The sequence below is a fragment of the Lonchura striata genome, chromosome 3 (genome assembly GCF_046129695.1).
Source record: "Lonchura striata isolate bLonStr1 chromosome 3, bLonStr1.mat, whole genome shotgun sequence".
NCBI lineage: Eukaryota > Metazoa > Chordata > Aves > Passeriformes > Estrildidae > Lonchura > Lonchura striata.
This window is the reverse complement of record NC_134605.1, coordinates 66074626-66095266: the sequence shown is the minus strand read 5'-3', so window position 1 is coordinate 66095266 and position 20641 is coordinate 66074626. Positions and strand designations below refer to the sequence as shown.

The 20641-nt window shown below is 40.5% G+C and overlaps 1 protein-coding gene across 1 annotated transcript; it reads right to left on the bottom strand.

Moving 5' to 3' along the window:
* Nucleotides 1-8306: 8306 nt before the first annotated feature.
* Nucleotides 8307-19912, bottom strand: GPRC6A (G protein-coupled receptor class C group 6 member A). Its single transcript, XM_021555527.2, has 6 exons — nucleotides 19719-19912; nucleotides 17808-18111; nucleotides 15161-15988; nucleotides 12668-12880; nucleotides 10579-10702; nucleotides 8307-9427 (listed from the first exon to the last, which is right to left on the bottom strand). The coding sequence occupies exons 1-6, from the start codon at nucleotides 19910-19912 to the stop codon at nucleotides 8307-8309; spliced, it is 2784 nt and encodes a 927-aa protein (XP_021411202.2).
* Nucleotides 19913-20641: the final 729 nt, after the last annotated feature.

Here is a 20641-nt window from a genome sequence, read left to right as displayed (position 1 = left end):
TCTTGGTTTAGATTTGTGTGCTTTTCACAGAATTCCATTATTTTACAGTATGCTACACGGTCATATCTCACCTTTTTAGCTGAAGCAATCACCGCAAAACAGGCAATAATTGAGAGCCCAATCATGATGTAACAGGCTTTCACTCGAGCTTTGTTTCTTGCCTTGTCTAGCATCTCTGGCCTACAATTAAAGTAGTTGAATTGAGTCATTGAAAAAGGCCAAGTATCTCTTCAAAGCATTGCAGACATAACATCACAATTTAAAAATAAATATAGAATTAGCTTCTGAAACAAGCATCTTCAGCTTGCTGTGGTTAGTTTTGTAACAGTCATTTTCTGATCCTAATCCATTTCCCATGGCAAAGCAACACTTAGTGGACTTAGACAGTTTTGGGGTTTTTTAAGCTGGGAAAAAAATTGCTCAGGCAATAAATGCTTGGGGTAAATACACCAGAAATCATACCTTATAAACAGAGTGAAAATTGAGCAGGGTTGTCTGTTTAAAACAGATGGACATGTATATGTGGTGTCGGATGGAGTAAAAGCAAGTTCCCTTTATTCAAAGTTAACTTTAGAAACCAATTACTGCTGTATCTAACCTGTTCCGATGGTCTTCTGTAGGCTAAGGGCTTTAAATCCTCCAATTGTTGGTTAAAGCAAAGTTTGTACTACTATGAATTAAAGGTTTTAGGTCTTTATTAAAGCAGCCTGACAGAAAGTGGGCAGCTGATGTCAACCACCTTGTTATTTCAGGAGCACACACTTAAACAAGAACAATCTACAGGATTGTTTTTGCTGGTCATCAAAGGCAAAAAATAGTGAAAACTGCTGTCCTCTTTTTGGAAGTAGTTGGTGCAAATAGGTGTTTTACAGCCCAGCAATCTACTTTGGCACAGCTCCCATTTCCACCCTCCTCCCTTCTGGGCCAGCAGTGTGTCCCTGGGAACCAGTAGTACAGGAAATCATGAAAATTGTCCCAAAACATTCAGCTGAGTTTTTCTGAGTCAAGCATTATACTTGGGAGTACAGTTTTTAAGATATTCATAATAATACTGCCTGTACACTATTTTCCTTTCATAATTCATCATGGGAAAACTTTATACATATATTTATAGATATTTGTAAGATATGAGTACATGTTTTATACATATGTATAAACCCACAACTATATGTGTAAAATGAATAGTTGCATAAAGAATTGATTTTGTGTTCTAAGTAAACATGGTGTAATGCTCTCTTTCCTTCAAAAAACCTTTATATTTACTTTAAAGAGCAACAGGGTGGGATGGGGTAGAGCTGGGGATTTGACATGCCCATGTAAGCCTGCACCAAGGCTGAGGACTGCAGTGTAAGGTTCAGTGTGGTGGAAGAGGACAGGTCCTGTTATCAGCAGTGCTCACAGCCCTTCCTTGCCAGCACACACAGGAGCGTGTTGTGCACACTGTGTCTTGCAGGTGACTAACAATGCCTGTAGTTCTAAGGAACTGCTTCTGGTTTGTACAGTGATTAAAATCATCTTCAAAACAAACTGCACATCAGACTGGCATGTAGGATCATTAATCCAATAATCCATTTGTGGCAACAACAGCAAAACCATAAATGTTATTAGTTTGATGTATTAGCCTAATTATATTTCACAGTGCACTAATTGAAACTCCTCTGAGGCAGATTTTCACTTTCTCTCTGCTTTCTGCATCTGCTTTTAGGAAAACAGACCTTACAATGTTCTTTCCTAATTGCATATTAGGGTCTTTGCTATTCAATCCTTATCAAGACTCCAGGTAAACCTCTGCTGAAGTGAGCAACAGCTGGGGCTGAAAAAAAAAAACCCAAAGAAACCACAACAACCTTGAATAAAGCCTGCAGATTTGTTTCATAGTACAAACTATCTTCATCAGATAGGTTGTGTTCAGAGGTAGCAACACCTTGCAATTCTTCTTTTGACAAGAGTTAAAACAGTGCCACAATTCAGCCTCAATGTCTAACAATCAACTACTTCTAGTATATTACTATGTATAGTATAGTATAGTATAGTATAGTGTAGTGTAGTATAGTATAGTATAGTATAGTATAGTATAGTACAGTATAGTATAGTACAGTATAATATAGTATAGTCCTGCAGTTCTAAAAATACATTGCTTACCCAGAAAGCAAAGTGGTGACACTCACCTGCCAGGCCAGAAAGGAGTGATTTTTGTGCATGTGTCTGTATGACTGACAAATGCCATGTCTTTATAAACATCTCCTGAAAGTTGAATAGCATTTACAACTCCTGAGACATGTCTGAACCTTCCTCTAGAGGAAGATGGTGAAACTAACAGCACAAGATAGGCTAAGCTATCCAGAAAGCCACTGTCCAGCTCAGCACACTCCAGTGAAACTGTCAGGAACCAGCAAGGATAGGCAGAGGATGGACCTGTTGCTTTACACAGCTCTGCACACTTTATTCTCAAGGTGTCACCTAAGGCAGGACATACTGTGGTGATATAGAGTAGTGTCCTGGAGAGATGTCTAACACGCTATCTAACATCCTAAGAAAAGGGAGCCTTAAACATTACAGAGGTTTCAGGCTTCCCTATTTTTCCTCATATTCTATAATAAAAAATAATTTATGGTATGTAATCATTCAGTGACAGCTCCCTTAGAACAGTTTATTCAAGCTGTAAGCAGAAAATATTGTTTACTAATAACATCGTTCTCTGATTGCACGTTAGGAATAAGCAAAACAAACAAGCCAGTACATAAATGTAACCAAGGCTGTCTACTCAGATGGACCCAGTTCTTAATCCCAGGCTCTAGGGACTCGAGCAAGGAACATTTTCTCATCTTAACCTCTAACCAGGACAGGAAATTCTCTTGCCCTCTAATTTGTTTCCAAGTCTCAGTGCTGTAAAACCAGCCGTTTTAAGCTCTGTGGAAAAACTTTAAATTTTCCACAGAATCAGGATCATACCGCTGGTTTCCCTTCAGCTCCATTACCCTTGGACAAGGCCAGCACACTTACGAGATCCTCAGAGGAATCTCTTCTTCTGTCTTGAAACGTCCAGTCCAGAGGAGGATTTTTTTGTCAAAATTCGAAGGTTTGTAACTTGCAACCATCCTGTGAGCCTGCTCAGCTTAAAGAGTAAAAAAAACAACTCACTTGGTAAACTGTGCACTAAGAGAGAATTAAGACTGATAGCAAGGTATAGAAGGGGAAAACCCTCCCCATTTTGGTCGCTGGAAGAGTAATTTAGGGATTACATCTCCAGGTCTCGGCTACGCAGAGTCACCTCCGCGCCGTCTCTGGAATATCCCCGCACGCAGCGAGTGTTTCTGCGGGTCTGCTTCGACCTCCCGCCGGCTGTGGGTACCCGAGCGAGCAGGAGAACGCTCGGGACCACCCGAGCTGTGGTGCTACCGGCGGGCCGCCCCACCGGGCAGCCCTGCCTCACTCCGTCCCGGTCCCAAGCCGCCCGCCCGCGCGTCTCCCCGTCGGCCCCGGGACGCCGCCGCGGGGCCGATCCCGGCGCCTCCGCTTCCCCCGCTGCTGCGGGCAGCCCCTTACCGCGGGTGGTGCCCGGGCTACGGGCGGGATCCCCGGCGGCCGCGGCTCCCCGCGCGGGCGGGCGGAGCGGCGCGGCGGACAGCAGCCGCCCCGGGCGGAGGCGCGCCGGCAGCATGGCGAGGATGGCGAGGAGCGGCGGGACCCTCTGCGGACCGGGACCCTCTGCCTCGGCCGGACCCTCTGCGGACCGGGACCCTCTGCCTCGGCCGGACCCTCTGCCGCAGCGGGAGCGGCCCCCGCCCCGCCCCGCCCCGCCCCGCCCCGCTCCAGCCCGCCCCAGGAACCCTCCCAGCCGCGCCCCGAGGAGAGGCGAGGAGAGACGGGACGATCGCCGGCACCCGGCGGGATGGGTCCTCCCGAAAAGGCATCCTGTTCACGTACCGCTCTCACGGATTGCAACTCAAGCGAAGAAAGGTCACTGTCCGAGACAAAACTCGGCTAAAGAAAACAGACGCGGTAATTCAGCTTCATGTTAGGACGCGCACATGCTGGAGCGAGTCCTGCGGACGGCCACAAAAACAGCCAGAGACCAGATGCACTTCTCCCGTGAAGACAGGCTGGGAGAGCTGAGGTTATTCAGCCTGAAGAAGAGAAGGTTCCAGGGAGACCTTACAACACCTACCGGTCCCTAAAGGGGGCCCACAAGAAAGATGGAGAAGGGCTTTTTACAAAGGCATGTAGTGATTTCTATACCCTCATTACAAATAACGGCTTTAAACTGAATCAGGATGGGTTTAAATAAGGAAGAAATTATTTCCTGTGAGGTTGATGAGACAATGCCACAGGTTGCTCGGAGAAGTTGTGGATGCCCCATCCCTGGAGGGTTGGATGGGGCTTTGAGCAGCCTGCTCTAGCAGAAGGTGTTACTGCCCTTGGCAACTAGATGATCTTTAAGGTCCCTTCCAGTCCAAACCATTTTATGGTTCTATGTAGAGTATAATTCTGTGACACAAACCTGCCCACATCTGCATTTCTGTCATTTTACTGCTTTCTGAATGCTCAAATATACTGATTCTTATCATAGACTTTCCCATCTACTTCAACTGAAAAAGGAAAAAAGGAAAACTTTGTTGTTTTTCCTTTCACATCCTGGACAGAATTGTTGTTTTTTTTTTTTTTTTTGTCGTTGTTGTTGTTTGTTTGTTTTTGTTTGTGTTTTTGTTTATTTGTTTTTAAACACCCCCCAAAAAACCCAAAAACCAAAAAACCTCAGAGAAATCGGCAAAGGCTAGACATTTACTAAGTAACAGCCAGTGTCAACATGATATTCATGACAGTGTAAGATTGTATCAACAGAGCTGTGTCTGGTGCGCCAAGCAGTGGGAGATTTTTACTTGCATCAGCCAAAGCCAGAATGGCTGCAGATGAACAGAGGAAGTCCCACTCCCCAGGGATGGATCACTGTCTGGCAACAACTCAAGTCCTGTGCTCACTGTGACAGCACAAAAGAGGAGTTTTGAACTATTTGTAGCCAAAACATCCAGCTATCTTTTCTTCAGAAGCAGAGCATATCACAAAAAGGAGGAGATGCACCTCTTTACATGCACACACACTCCTTGGGCAGCTGTGCCATCTTTCAGAATGTTGTCAAGGAGATGAAGACACATCAACAGAAATTACCTAGAGGATGGTACTTTACCTTTGCTCAAAGAGAGTGGCATAATGTCAAGCAGTGCTCCTTGTCCCTGAAGACACAACTGGGAAGGGTAGGAAGAGTCAGCACACCTCAGTGTCATTCATTATGAGCAGCATCCCAGACACTGCTGTCAGTTGACCCTCCTGACGGTCACCCACACATTTAGAGTCACCGTAGTTCAACAGCCATCAGCAGAGCTGCTGGGAGGAAGCCTGGAGCTCACATTGTTTCCAGCACTTGCCAAAGAACTGCTATAAAGATTGTGGGCAGCTGAAAGGCATCTACACAGCCAGAGCTACTGAAATCTTGAGGGGATTATGCTCTGGAGAAGAGGATGTCAGACACTTGGTGGCCTTCATGGTCTTCATTCTCCCCGAAGATATTCTACATTGTATGATAGTGGCTTCAGAATGCATCATTTAGCATTATAAACAATGGATGACATAAGCCCTAAAAATGTTAAATAATGTTTACATCCAGAGCAGCCTCCTGCTGGCCTTAACAAACAGCATTTTCCCATTTGATTTCTCTGTGAACAGCACTGTGTTTGGAGACATTTGTTCTCTCTATTTCTCTCAGAGATCTAAAACGTGCCTGTGTTAATGTTTTGAGAAGTGATTTCAGGACCTTTCCAAAGTAAGCAAGCAGAACGTGCTCTGGGCCAGAAAATAGAGCTGGTCCCTTCGGTCTCACATGGCCTGACCTATGGGCCATGGCTCTGGGAGCGCTAGGATAAGACTTTGCTATGACTCTGGAAGGTGAATCATGTTCTGTGCTCTGGGGATGAGAATCTGTTTCAGGCTCATTTAATGTCCCTGTGACTGACAAGAGGAATGGTTAGATTGCTGGAATACTTACTGCCCTGGGCAGGAGAATGTGCACAAATGCTACTTAAGCATAATAATCTCCTATTTTAAGCTTTTTTTTTAGGGTAGCACAATCCCTTTATGTTCTTCCTACATATGATCACTTGCTTCTTGGAGAAAAGGCATTTAAAACCATGTAACACATCTTGGTATAAGGTCTCTTTTTTGCTGTCAAGTCAAGCTCCCATACCTGTTACATCCTCTCTGCTCCACCATGGACTGTGCTTTGCACAGATACTGGAGTTGCTGTATAATTAGATGGAGCATGCTGGGCTTCTTTGAAATTCTGCCATATATGATATCTTTCCTCGGAGATACCTCAGTAAAGACTTTCACACTGCTGTCACCAGGCCCTGTTCATCAAGACATTCTCCTCATGTCCTGCAGGATAATCCCCTACCACACACAGCTTTCAATCTAAAGGATGTCTCCATGCAGGCTGAGGTCTATAGTGGAAACAACCTTAGAGGTGAGTGAATTGCTGTTCAAGGCCAAACAGAAGCTCATGGGGAGAGGTAAGGAAATTAAGTAAGCAAACTCAGTTTTAAACATCAACATGGCTTTAATCATTCCCTTTCATACAGCTTCAAGGCATGCTACACTCAACACTTTTGAAAACAATAAATACAGGTACAACAGTCCAGCCAAATTAACTTTTCTAATCAGCTGATTGCTGATAGTTGTGCAATGTAAGCTTTGCTTCTCTCTTTTAGGGGAAGACTTCTTGCTGCATTGGCTGTCACATTGTAGACATTTTAACCTTATGCATAACCCCATATGCAGAAAAGTATTTGCAACAACTGAAGTATAAATAGCATTCAACATATAAATACATACACATAACCCTACAATCAGCAACAGAACATATGTATTTACACAAATCCATATGTAAATTGCACTCTTGCCTTTCAAATTACTTTAAAATATCTTCATAGATACACAATATCAAGGACTTAAGTATTATTTTACAGTAACATGGCACAGAACTTAAATAGTAAAGTTTCTATGTTCTGAGCTTTATGAATATAGAAAAGTATTTTCCTGTTCCTGTATTGACAGTGTAGTTCTGCTATTTAAGCTCTGTCTGAAAAAGCTCTGTGGTACCATTATCCTGACAGAAAAATTCTTCCTTCTCTGAATATGCCCTTTGCCTCTCATACAGAAGGCACAGCACAGATGTGCTCATGGAGCTACAGAGCAGAGACTCATTCTGTGCAGATCATGCCAGGTCATCCTTGTCCTATTTCTGTGTATCCTAATGATGCATTGTCATGTTCTTATTGAAAATAATATTTTTTAAAAATATATCACAACCCCCTTAAATTTTCCAGGAGGCACTCATGCTGATACTAGTCATTACATTATTTATGCTAATGAGGGGAATCAATTAGTGATTTTAAGTTTTGACATTACACATTAACATTACACTCTCAAATAAAAGGATACCTGGGGCTCGCTCTCCTCATGCATCAGAGAAGGTGCATGAGGTGAATCAGTGTGTTTCTTCTGAGTATGGGGGAAAAGGCAGATGAACATATGAATAACTGCAGAGCTCCAGCAGAATTCTCTAATTTCTTCATAGACTTGCCTGTAGTTCATTACTGTGCTGGTAAACACAAGGAACCTTAAATGTTACTACAGCACTCATCTGGAATAAGTCGTGCAATATTGGGGAGGAAAAAAAGATTCACTTATACCAGATGAAAAGAGTTACTTTTGGAAGTTTGGAATAATGGAAAGCCTATCTTAAAAGTGGAGACCAAAGGACTGGACTTGTTTATCTTGGCAAACAAAGGCTGAGACAAGGTTCTCTTTGATCTGTAAAATGGGGCCAAGATGAGAAGAAGAGCTCCTTAAACAACTGAGCATCAAAGAGGCAAAAGAAATGGGGAAACTCTTATAGTCCCACTTAGACTGTGAGACTGAATTTTGTGTTGCTTCTGCCTCACTTGAGGAAGGGAAGTTGCAGAATAGGTCCCACAGAAGTTGCAGAATAGGTCCCACAGGTCTATGTGGGCTAGATGGGGAAGGAAGGAAGCTGCAGAAGGGGACTGCACATCAGTGAGTTTGCAGGAGCATGCGATGGACTCTGTGTGTCAGGAAAGCCTTTCAGATCTGGTAATGGATAACTGCCTAAGTACAGGAAAAGGTGTTTCATGTGGCCTGCCCTCCTTGGAGATAGCAAAAGGAAAGACATCTGAAAGATGAATGGCTCCCTAAAATGTCTTTTTAACTTCTGGTGGTTTAACACTGGCCAGTCATATGCTGGAGACTCTTTTCCTGACCATAGTCCTTGCAGCATTTTTAGGAAGAACTTTTCCTTTTATTAGTGGCTGCCCAGGCACTTGGAAATGGCAGTTTCCATTCACAGAGTCATTCTCAGTTTTACATGAGTCTGTGATAGTGGCTCGGAAGCTGGAAGACTTTGAATCTAAAGAAACCTGACTAACAGCAACACTGCCTGCACTCTTAGAGGAGTAAGTGTAAACCATTTTGAGAAAGGCAGATTTTGTGTTTGCTTCTTGCTTGTAAATGATGATATAGCATTTTGGAAGAAAAGTGCAGCAGAGGATTCCATAATTAGATATTAAAACAACGATGATTTCCACTGCTGGCAAGTATTTGCCAAATGTAGTTGCATAGACAGGGATAAATACAATCCATGCTATAAAGTAAATTAGCATGCCAAAAGTAATGAATTTAGCTTCATTGTAATTCTCTGGCAACTTCCTACCTTTAAAGGCAAATATGAAGCAAATAAATGCTAGGGCAGCGATGTAGCCCAACATAATCCCAAAAGCTACCATAGACCCCTCATTGCATTCCAGAATTATTGCTCTTGGTATTGAGAAATTTTGATTTACAAAAGGTGTCCTAAATATTAGCCAGAAAGTGCAAATGATAACTTGAATTCCAGTGCAAGTGATCACCGTGGGAATAGGTTTATACATGCATTTCAGGAAATTTTGAAGCTTGGGATCAAAGCTGAAAGCTAGTAAAATTTTTAGTGACTTTATTAAAATACATGAAATGCAGAGTGTAAAACTTATACCAAAGAGTGCTTGCCTAGTTTTACACTTGAATTCTGTGGGTACATCTATGAAGAAGACAGTGCTTAAAAAAATTAAGAAGTGGCTGAAGAGAATAATATAGCAGACAGTCAGACCACCAGATGCCTTTACAACTGGCGTGTCCAAGTTTTTGGTAAATATTACACAAATGGACAAGACCAACACAATCCCAAAAGCAGAGAGGAGGAGGAGGAAGATAGCAAACCAGTCAGTCCAGGCAAGGAAATAGATTGTCTTCCTGTAGCACGTGCTGCTGTTGATGGGAGCCCAGTAGGTTTTGTTGTTACATCGGTAGCAGTAATCCATATCTGGAAAGAGAAAAAAAAAGGAAGATATCTTAGAAGCCCAAAGTTAATAAACTGCAGAATGGATTGTAGGGACTTGAGATACAGGAGCAATGTGGGAAAGGATGCTTAAGGGAAAGGATGGGTCTGACTGTTTGACTCCGGCTGTCGCTGTCCAGGGGGAGGAGCTGCAGGGCTGCGGTGGCTGCGGCGGCAGCGGCACAGCGAGCTACGGACAAATGCCTGGCGCTCCCTGCAGCCAGGGGCGACGAGGGAAGACGACCAGGCGTCTAAAACTGTCTCGCTCATCACTGACCAGTGAAACTAATTGAAACCTGAACAATGACTCTAGAGTAATCCATTCTCTTGCAAAAATTTGAATTATTTTTCTTTCATTTCTCTCTTTTAGCAAGAAAACACCCTAATATTCTCTTTACAGATAGCTTTTAAAATACAACAACTCTATTTTAAAATACAACTCTCTTATCTATGTTTAATTTTCCCCTTTAAATGGTTTTGCTTAAAACAATGGTAAAGTATACATCACATTTGATACTAGAACATAACTGCTGTACAGTTCTATCAAATTACACAGCACTCTGTGGTAAGACACAAAATGTGAGGCTAAACAAAATACAAACCCCTTGAACTTCATAGATTCATAGGCTTCCAGAATGGTTTGGGTTGGAAGGGACTTCCAAAGCCCATCTAGTTTAAATTCCTGCACGATGGCAGGGACAATTTCATTACACCAGGCTGCTCAGAACTCTGTCCAGCCTGGCCTTGAACACTTCTAAGAATGGGGCAACCACAATAACTTCTCTGGACAGCCAGTGCCTCACCACCCTCAAAGTCAAGAAATTGCTCCTGACTGGACTGAATGTGCTAAGGAAAGAAAGGGAGGAAAGTCTGTATTTAATGAGAATAAATTTCACTAATAAATCAGCCAGAATTTCCATCCTAGCAAAGGGTAATGCTAGTCAGCTAGACAACCTAATTACTTTAAACTTGTCCTTTTAAAAAGCATTTATGCCAAGTTTTCCAAGAAACTGATCATAAATAAAAATTTAAATGCCATTCCAAAATTTAACCCAAGGTTCTCAAGGCACATTACATCCAAGTAAACAATTTCATTGATGTATAAATAAACCTTTATTTGAATACAAGTTTTTTACCTGTTTGGTTGCTGTAATGGTTTTCTGGGCAGTAAATACACTCATAGCAGCATGTGTGTGGACTTTCTGTAACCTTTTTCACCTGGCCTGGCCTGCAGGGCTGGGAGCATGTTGACTGAACCTTCTGCAGTGTACAGAGGGAAAAAAAAAAAACAATCATCATCTTAGGTACAGCTAATTACAAGGGAACATTAATATAAACATCCAGGATTTTTGCAATTTGTAATTTTGTTAATCATACACATTTTAAAGAACTCTGAAAATAATGTTGAAAACCAGACATTGTAGGGTCCATATATCTTGTATTTTCTCCACACAGTCAATGAGTAATAGAGTGGGGCATTATTTACCTGATACTTTTATTTTTGGGCCCTGAATGCTAATTTCTGAATTTCTGTGTGCCTCCAAAAAATGAGTTCCTGATATGTGGGAACTCAAAATGTCTCTCAGACATTTTTAGAGGTTCCAGGCCTTGGTCAGGAGCATTTTAGACCCTGGCAGGCAGCTGGAAACAGCTGTGATTTTGAGTTTGAGCCATGGAATGAGTTACCAACTTTGGAGGTGGAACAAGCAGTCACAAAGGGTTAGATAGTATAGTAAAAGTAGTTACAAAACAGAGGGGAAATTTTTTTAGTATTGTACGGGGGGGTTTTAGCACATGTACTTTTTACTTTGTACATGGGGGTCAGAAGTTCTAAGATGGAGGAAAGTGGGCTGATCCTGTTCTTCCTCTTTCTTCTTCCTTACCATCACGTTCTTGGTGATGTTGGCACTCACGGATTGGTTTAGAGTAGAAAAGCACGTTGTAATATAGGTAGTAGGTATTGGGGGAAAACTATAAACATGTAATATGTAATATATCATATAAAAGATAGCAGCAGCCCTGGGCAGGGAGAGAAGAAGAAGACAGCAGACAGAGACGATGTCAGGGTGTGTGTGTACCTCTACCCAGGCTGCTGACCAAGCAGCCACAGCCCGAGAACATAATCTGTTAGATAACTCACAATAAATCGTCTTGAGACCGAGCAACAAGAGACTGCGGAGTTTTTCTTCGGAAGCACGGGTTGGAGGAGAAATTTCACCAACACATGGGATCCCAGAATAAGGCTGGGGTTCCCACACTGATACTCTGCTCAGCTGCTCAGAGCCCAGGAGAGACACCTTGACCTGAAGGAGATGCTACAGAGATGCTCTGTACTGCATCTCTGAGACTCCTGACCCTTGCCAGCTTATCCCTGAGTCATGAAGCTCCATTTCTGTGTGTGTGATCTTCTCTTGAGGTCTCACTTCAGGTCCTCCTTTCAAAGACAACTTTCTTGTCAAATGATCTGTCCTGAGGCACACTGCAATCTGCTCTCCTTCCAAGGTGGTGTTTACAAGGAGGTGGAGAGATTTCCTTGCACCACGAAGAGGGACAAGGTTTGATGTTTCCTTCTGTCCTCAGCTAGGTTCACATGTGGAGACCAGAATTCAGCCCACCTAGTAAGCAGCCTCTGCCTGTCCCATTAGTGGGGAATGCCTTGCAGCACAGAGCTGTGCCATGAACTCAGACATCCACAGAGGACTGATTATCCACCCACTAGTCTGTCTACACCAGTGCTGGGGCTCTGGGTGGCACCATCTACTCATGTTGCTGACCCCAGCTCTAACAGGAGCAAATAATCAACAAAACTTTTTTTTTTTTTTAAACAATGGAGTCAACACATCTGAATCTTCATGTAAAAAAAAAAACAACAAAAAAACCCCAGTAGTACAAAAGTGAGGGCTTTTTTATACACCATCATTTTTTTATTTTAAAATCCCTTTGTAAGATTCTGGAATAGCATCCTTAGGACAGATATAACATTCTAGGGCATTCTGGAGAAATAAATAAATTTTGTATTGCTGAGCCTGCTCATAGGCTAACATGCATTTCAGGCTGTATGAAAGGGGTTGAATAAACTCAGAAAAGATTCTTTGCTCTATGAGGAGAACATTAAACAACACAAAAGATTTCTAGCTGGCACATGTTCCAGTAGCAAGTGCCACAGGGAGGAAAAAACTGTCTTAAAATAAATTTCACACATTATGTCAACAAATTAAAAGTTACCTTTAAAGCCAGAAAATCTTGTTTTTTCTCTTCATCCTCAAAGATAAAGCCACCTTTCTCTGCATCGTATTCTGCCATAGTGGTGATTTCCATGTGGCCATCAATTTCTTTCCAAAGAAGGACATCATAACTGGTACTCATATCTCCGTTGGAGTCAAATTTGACTTCCTTATCATCATGAATGATTACAACTCTTTTAAGTTCTTCAAGGAGCTGCATGTAAGTGTAAGGAATGATAACATACACCTGTATCATGTCAGTGTGACAAACTGAGTAGTTTAACATATGAATGATAGTATCACGTTAAAAAGAAACTTTTTAATTTCTCTTTCTCTTTTGGGACAAAGAGAAATATTAAAATTCAAATTAATTTTGTTTAAAGAATTACACTATACAGACAAACATGTTGGCCTTAAAAATCTATCATTAAAAAGAATCATAATTTCATAAAATCATAATTATAGTATTTTTTCCAGCCTTGAAAATTTTGGTGTGATATTCAGAGAAAATGTTTTTGCTTGCAAAAACTAAGTCTTCTAGCACTCCCCTTCTTGTAAAGACAAGTGGTGAGTGGTGCTCCTGTTGTTACCTTACTATCAGCAGAGTCAATCTGGGCAACATTTGCTTCCAGAGTAAATTCTCCCAGCGTGTCTGGGAGTATCTAGCACTGCTCCCAGCTGCAGCTGTGACTGAAATTGTGTATGGCAAGGTGACACTCAGAACTGTTAATAATTAATGAACAATGTACATGCTTTGTCAAGGCAACTGTCCAGCTTCATATTGCATTCCATTCTGTTCAACAGGGGAAAACTTCTGCCTCCCTCATCACAAGCAGACAGATGAAACAGGTCTGTGTGAATCTAGAAAAGGACAGGTTAAGGCACATTATATATCCCCACTCCCAGCTCATGGGGAGATCACAAAAGTACTCCCATTAGCTGCCATGGTTCTTAGTTGAAGCAAAAGCTTTACTATCTTGCAGGCCTAGTGATTTTTTTGACAACAGCAATTAATTGACAAGAAAAAAATGCAATGTTTAGCGAAAGGCTGAGTTCAACTGCATTTGAAAATCATCCTGTTACATGGGTCCATTTGTGATATTCATAGCATTTAACAAAAGTGCTGACACGTATACTACCTCAATAGGCTTTGTCAAATTTATGTAACACATCTAGTAACACATACACATCTAGTATATATAATATGCCATCTTGTCATGTATAATGTAATTTTTTTTGAGTGTTTATATAGTTTATGAAGAACCAGTTTGTTTCTAACCAATTTGATTGGTGCATTTTATTTGGATGCTGTATAGTTATGTGGAACTGAATAGGGTTTTTTAAATTGTATATACTAAGACTAGTAATTTAATTTTTCTGTTCTTCACTTTTTCAATTTATCTAACAATATGAGAACACCTGAGTTTTTTAAATACATCTTGAGCTTCAGACAGAAGGGGCTAATATTTAGCAACATCTTGGTGCAACTGGTTTTTGGAGTTTTTGGCAAAGTCTGTAAAACAATCACTCTGTTGTTTCCCTGTATATGGAGATGTATGATATGGATTATTTGGATTCTAAGAGTTTTCTGTACATATATATCTTCCTTCCTAGAGGGTTGAATTTTTATGTAGAAGAAACATGTTATGAAAACATCAGGAGGGAAATAATTATCTCTCAGTTCTCTTCATCAGTGCTTAACAACTTAAAAGGAGTTAATTTGGATGGCTTGGCATTTAGTTAATTTATGGTGTAAATGTAGCTCCATAAAACTGCATTCCTATGAAACAGTCCTGAATTTGTCCCATTAGTGTTTACTAATTAATGTAATTAGTCTGATTGTTACTGGGTTATTGGTTGGTTGGTTTTTATTTCAAATCTCATATCTTGGTTTAACCTGCCCTGACCTAGGATAAGAGGTCAGAGCAGATCAGAGTGCTTCAGAGGTTGTTTGACTTTTAAGTGAACATTTGTTTAATTTTCTAAGTAAAAGTGTGTAAAAGTGAATAGTCCTGAGCAGGTTCTTGGGTAAAAGGTCAGGTCAGGTTTACTTTTCTGATTTTCCTCTTCTTTTCCCACCCAGTAGTGTGATAACAAGTATCACACTACTCACCCATCTTAAAGATTATGTCTTTATATATAAGTCAAGATCAGAGAGAGGTATAATGTATTGCATTTTCAGTTTCACGTAGAGACTCTTTGTAGAGGAAAATTCTTGAATTAAGACAAAACAGATACAATGGTGAGAGAGAGAGAGAGAGGAGAATTGAAACTCTTCAGTGAATGTTCCTATCCTGCAGTATCTCCATCTCTCAAGAGTGCTCATGATGTGTATTGCAGTGGTTTGCAGCAATGGGACCAACCTCTAGTAGTCAAGTAGCTGATAAGAAGTAATTTAGTAAAAGGGCCAAGCTTTTATCTCCAGGAATATGGGAGCAAAAATGCAATGAAAGTTAGACAGAGAGAATGAGACCTGTAAGAATTAGCATCATACCTCCCAGGGAGCGAAGGCAGATGGATCCTTGCAGTCTCTGTCTTTGCATTGCCTTTTAATGGCGTGAGCTATAGCATAGACAGCAAGCATAGTACTATGGATAAATCCTGGTTCAACATTAGCATTCAAAAAATCATCTCTCCAGATCTGAGGCTTACTCCCATCATTTTCCAAGAGATTATCCTGGGACTGGTTTGCAATGCATGTTTGAAAATCATGATATTCCAGGTGTGAGCAGACTGACAAAAGCATAATATATTCACGTAAAAACTTGTTGTTTTCAGTGGGCTTTTCATGAAGGTTTTTCAAAAACTCTTGGAATGAGGAGATGTCTCCATTTTTAAATCCAAATCCCACAACTGTTCCCAGCTGTCTGATATTGGGAATTGTACTGATCTTGACTGCAGCTGACCAGTTATCACTTGCAATCCAGATTTTATTAACATTCCTCTCAATTGCCTTCTTGAATAGTTTGAGCACATGAAACTGTCTCATAAAGACAACAATAACATTTACTCTTGTTTCCTTGACAATTTTCTCAATTGCTCGATCAACTTTGGTGTGAAAGGTGCTGTCAGAAAGATAGGCTGGCAGCATCTCTTTGAAAGCTATGCAAACGTTGTTGGCCATGGCCTGGACCCCAAAGCTCTCCAGAGCGAACCGCCCATTGTCATCATCAGTGGCTATTACTCCGATCCAGTTCCACCCAGCTTCACAGATCAAGCGAGTCATTGCTCTTGTCTGGTGAAAATCACTGGGGATAGTCCTGAAGAAAGAAGGAAACCTGATTTTGTCACTGAGGATTTCAGCTGATGATGCAGGACTGACCTAGGAAGAACGAACAATTCAATTATGGATGTGGTCTCCTCCAAAGGATGCCAAGAGATCCAAAGCTGCTATGGTTGCTTTTTCTTCCCACCTGACCCAGGCTCCCTCCTCCTGTGAGTGAGCATCAACAAGGTGCAGCCAAAGGGGGCAGGCTCTCTCTCCCTGCTCTTAGGATGCAGACTTGTGCCCAACACCAGTTACACTTTTTTTTTTCACTCTCTTCCACATAAATCAGTGATGACCAAGAACAAAATGGTTCAAAATGGATATGACAGTAATGATGGTATTATGATTTTGATTTACTCTGTTCAGATACCATCAACATGCTCCTCAAAATAATATTTTAAATATTGGCTATTTCTTTAGTCTATTCAAATTGCTAGTACTCTTCTATTTTTGTAGTATTTTCCTATCACTGAGTGCATTAGTATGGTTCATGCATTTTTTTTCCTTGCCAATATTTAATTATTATATTTCGAAAGGATCATTAAATCAGTTGGAAGAACCTCACAGACAAACAGTAACCAATAATACAAAGTGCTATAATTTTTTCATACAAAAGATTTATTATCTTTTTCTTGTGAATGTAGCTGGAAAAGCATAAAAATAACATTGTTATTTAAATCTCTCCAGTTTAAATACTTTCTTTTTTTTTTTTTTTTTTTTAACTTTTATTCCCCTATATTTTTTTGACAGTTCTTAAAAAATAAATTTGAGCTTTCCAAAACACGAGTCACCTGTCTGGAGGGGATACCAAAATCTTACTGTGTCAGAAGACTGCAGATGCTATTGATAAGAAAAATCTGTTGGGTCCCATTTTCCATCTATGCCCTACTGCAGATTTTTTTATCACTTGCCTTTTGATTATGTTCAAGTGTGGCATTTTAGTTTCCATACTTACTACAGTTCCTGTGGTGGCGTTGGAGGTCAGAATTACTTCCTACCATTGCAGAGGAGAAGATTCAGTTAGAAGTTATCTTTAGTTCAGATTTTATGTTTTTTCCACTTATTTGGTTAATTTATATATATTGCCAAAACCAAAGTGCAAGACAGGATGGTGTGGAAGTGGATCTGTTTCTTTCTTGTTAGTTCTGGCATTGATCCCAATTCTTTTACAAAGATGACAGTAGGAAGGTAAGCATGGGCCTAAGCACAAACATGGGATTGTACTAGTCCTAGAGTCCTAGAGAAGTCAGAAATAGAAAAGGATGTTTTGGGAAGGACTAGTGTGGATCTTTCACTTCTACAATTGTTTGAAGAACACTAGGAGAATATCTTTGGTTTAGAGCAATTTTCTTCACTTCCCTGTCCATAGTTTTAACTGACTCCAACATTTAATTTCTCTTGGGCTGGAGAGAATTCCTGAATTTCTGGACAGAACAGATCTGATCTGGTCTCTTTTTTTTTTTTTTTTAAGCTTGAGATCGAATATTGTCATATTCACCACCAGGCAAACTCTACACGGCAGCTGTAACTTTGCTGCCTGAACAAAGTCCTTGAGTGTCATCCAAGGTACATTGGAGTAACCAAGACTGACCAAAAGCACTGCCAGACTGACAAGAGCCCAGCATGGCCCTGAGAAAACACTTGGATAAATGTGCCTCAGGTATAGAAAATATCCCTTACTGCCTTTGTTTGAGTAAGTGAATCAAGGCCTCCGCTTGGAGCTGAAACCCACCCATCCTGATGTCCTTAGAATAAACCAAATCCTGCCCTGTAGTAATTAGGTGGCTTTTGCTATCCCTGTGATTGGAGCCTTAATTCTTAGCATGGTAAATCTGAACTTCTGTCCAAAATAACATAATTACCTCAAACTTACCTGTGGGATTAATTGCAAAGCCAGCAGCCTTGACACTGCCATCGACACCTCTGAGTAGCTGGCTCCAGTGACTGCCTTGACTCTCGGGATGTAGTCTGAGTAGTTGCACCTGAACTCCACGGCATCCTCCGAAGAATTGAATTTAGACAGAAACCTCAGAGCAGATGCCATGGCTTTCGTAACTTCTGCACACGTGTCGTAGATTTCATAGCCCAGTGTAACTCCAGATAACAGCGTTGAGTTGTTAATGGTTTCAATAGCATGTATCATTGCAAGCGTCTGAAGAAAAACCTGAATTTCAAAGCTGTCAGAGAAACATGAGCAGTATTTTTTAGAAAAACTTTGTTGGAAGCAAGGGTGAAGCAAAGCGTGTTTTGAGCATATCCCTTAGATTTTTAAAACTACTGAAAAGAACTGATGAGTAGTAAGTTTTGTGTGTGTGTGGTTTTTTTTTTATTTAGTGTACAAAATATTAAAAATAATTTTTTCTCATTTAACAGGAGACTAAGTAAAATAAGCACAAAACTAAAAATATACCTGAATAAAAGTGTTTTTCTGGAAAAGAAAAATGTACTAAAAGTTTAATTTTCATGATACATTAAAATCTGCAAGTGATATCTTCCGGAAGCATCTGTCAGAGTCAGTGAAGATATTCTAGTTTACTACAATTGCCCACTAAGTTTCTTAAAAATATATTTATTTTCACTAAAAGCATGAAGCAAGGAAAAGGAAGTACTAAATACTTCAGAATAAAAGAAAATATTTCAGTGGTCAAAGTCTCTAGTGGTTGCATTGGTGTTTCTAAAATACTCTTCAGACCTGATGAAGTTAGCTCAGATATTTCCCTGCATCTCCAGTGGATGTTATAAAGGTGAATAATCAGAACTGAGTTAGCACAAAGTGTCTACAATACAACCAACCCTCCTCTCAGGCAAGCTTCTCTAAAGATTACAAATCTTGTGATCTAAATTAAATTTCAGATGGACTTGAGATAATTTATGTCTCCATAGAAAAATAATGGAAGATGCACAAAATTATCAGTTTAATCAACATTTTGACATAAATCCAGATGGATACCTGCATGCCTAGCTGATTATTAGATTCAGATGTGGGATTAAGTTGTAAAATTCAAATAAAATTTGTGGATTTGCACCTGTATTTCAATTTCTAAAAATGCATGTTTGGAATTCCTGGTCTTAGGAAAGGTTTATATATGTATGTACTTAAAATAAAATTCTTCACCAGGTTTCCTTTTTATGCATTCCAGGAAAATGGATGTTTCAAGCACAGCAGGATTTGGAGCCAACAGAATAAATATTCTGATGCACATAATGCAGACATGACAAGGTGTATATATGTAGGCTAGCCTATAAAATAAAGCCACAATTATAGTTCCAAGTGTAAAAATTATGGTAATTAAAAAAATAACTACAGTGTCATCATCAAGGTACTAACCTAGATTATAACTGAGCTGCCCAAGAGATGGGAGGCAGACTTTACTATGGGCTTGGGTAAAATGGAATAGTCTGCCTGTGGTCAAATCATGTAGATTCAACTTCACGACAAAATACTAATAGAGGCCCAGTTTAGTCCTTCAGGCCTATAGCAAATTACCATTTCCATGGAAATCAGATGATAACACAAACATCCAAGGCTATTTGATTATCTGTGATGATTGAAAAAGGATCAAATGCTCATTGCCTTCCTCAGTGAACTATAATATTTTTATTGTAACTTGGCCATATTTTGTCATCTTTTATTAATTTACGTGAAATGTATGTGATGTCCAAGGAATTTTTTAAGACTAAGCAAAGCAAAAGAACCAGAATTTGTTGACCTTAACATAAGAGTTACGTGTCCAGTGTCAGTGCTCTCTTCTTTGCTGCATGTTTAATTTCCAGTATTACTCACCCAGCACAATTCTGAATTACTGGCTTGATGGGATTTTCTTCTGGATGCAGCATTTCGCTGTGAACTGCAAACAAGCCTCCAATAACAATGTCCCCAGGAGAACTGGCACCCACAAAGTCGTCAGCATTCTGGCAGGAGAAAGCGATGTCGGTGCCGACCACAAAGCAAGGGATCAAAAAGATAACAAATGCCATGTGTCTGTTTTGCTCGCTCGCTCCCAGCTTTGAGTCAATCAAGCTGCAGTGCCAACAAGGGCTCCTGTGTCATCTGTAAAGAGTAGCAAAGGACAAAGGCTGCACTCGAAAGTTGGTCACGCCTCATAAGGTGCTTGTATTTGCCTCACTGGACAAGGCTTTTTTATTGAAGGTACTAAAGCAGCGCTGTCACATAAAATGTGAGGGTGTGGTGGTGTAAGAGTGGAGAGGGAGGGAGAAAGATAAATGAGTTTTAAAGGAAATGCTGGACATTAAATCTCTTATGTTGTGTTCAAAGTTTCTGATACCTTATCTGAAACACGTGGCAAATATTTTGGTATAAATTTGGGCTTGTTTTGAATTCCTTCCAGCTGAGTGGAGTGTGAAAAGAAGTAGTTATATAATATTGTACTAGTGATGATACTGCTGTGACCATGTTTTAAGAGCCTAGTCTAAGAATGCTGAAATATAAAAGAACCTCTGTCACAGTGTGCTTTATATCAGACTCTGGTTCAAAAATCCCAACTCCAAACTACCAAAAGACTGCTTTTCTCTCAAACCCTTATATGTTTTAAAATCCTTGTAAAAAATTATTTGGATAAGTTAATATTCACGGTTCTGTGGTACATGTCCTAGGGACTTCAATAGGTTTTGGATCAGGTTCCATATTTACAAACCAGGCCAAGTTTGCTGCTGGTTAATGTGATAAACATAGAACAGTGGGAACCA

Bases quoted from the DNA above. Each gene is read 5' to 3' on its own strand.
- GPRC6A (XM_021555527.2), bottom strand. From the start codon at position 19,912: ATGGCATTTGTTATCTTTTTGATCCCTTGCTTTGTGGTCGGCACCGAC. The intron at 18,112-19,718 runs GTGAGTAATACT...TTTCTCTGACAG, and splicing joins GTAATTCAGAATTGTGCTGG to CTTTGAAATTCAGGTTTTTC. The intron at 10,703-12,667 runs GTAACTTTTAAT...TGTACACTGCAG, and splicing joins AAGATTTTCTGGCTTTAAAG to AAGGTTCAGTCAACATGCTC.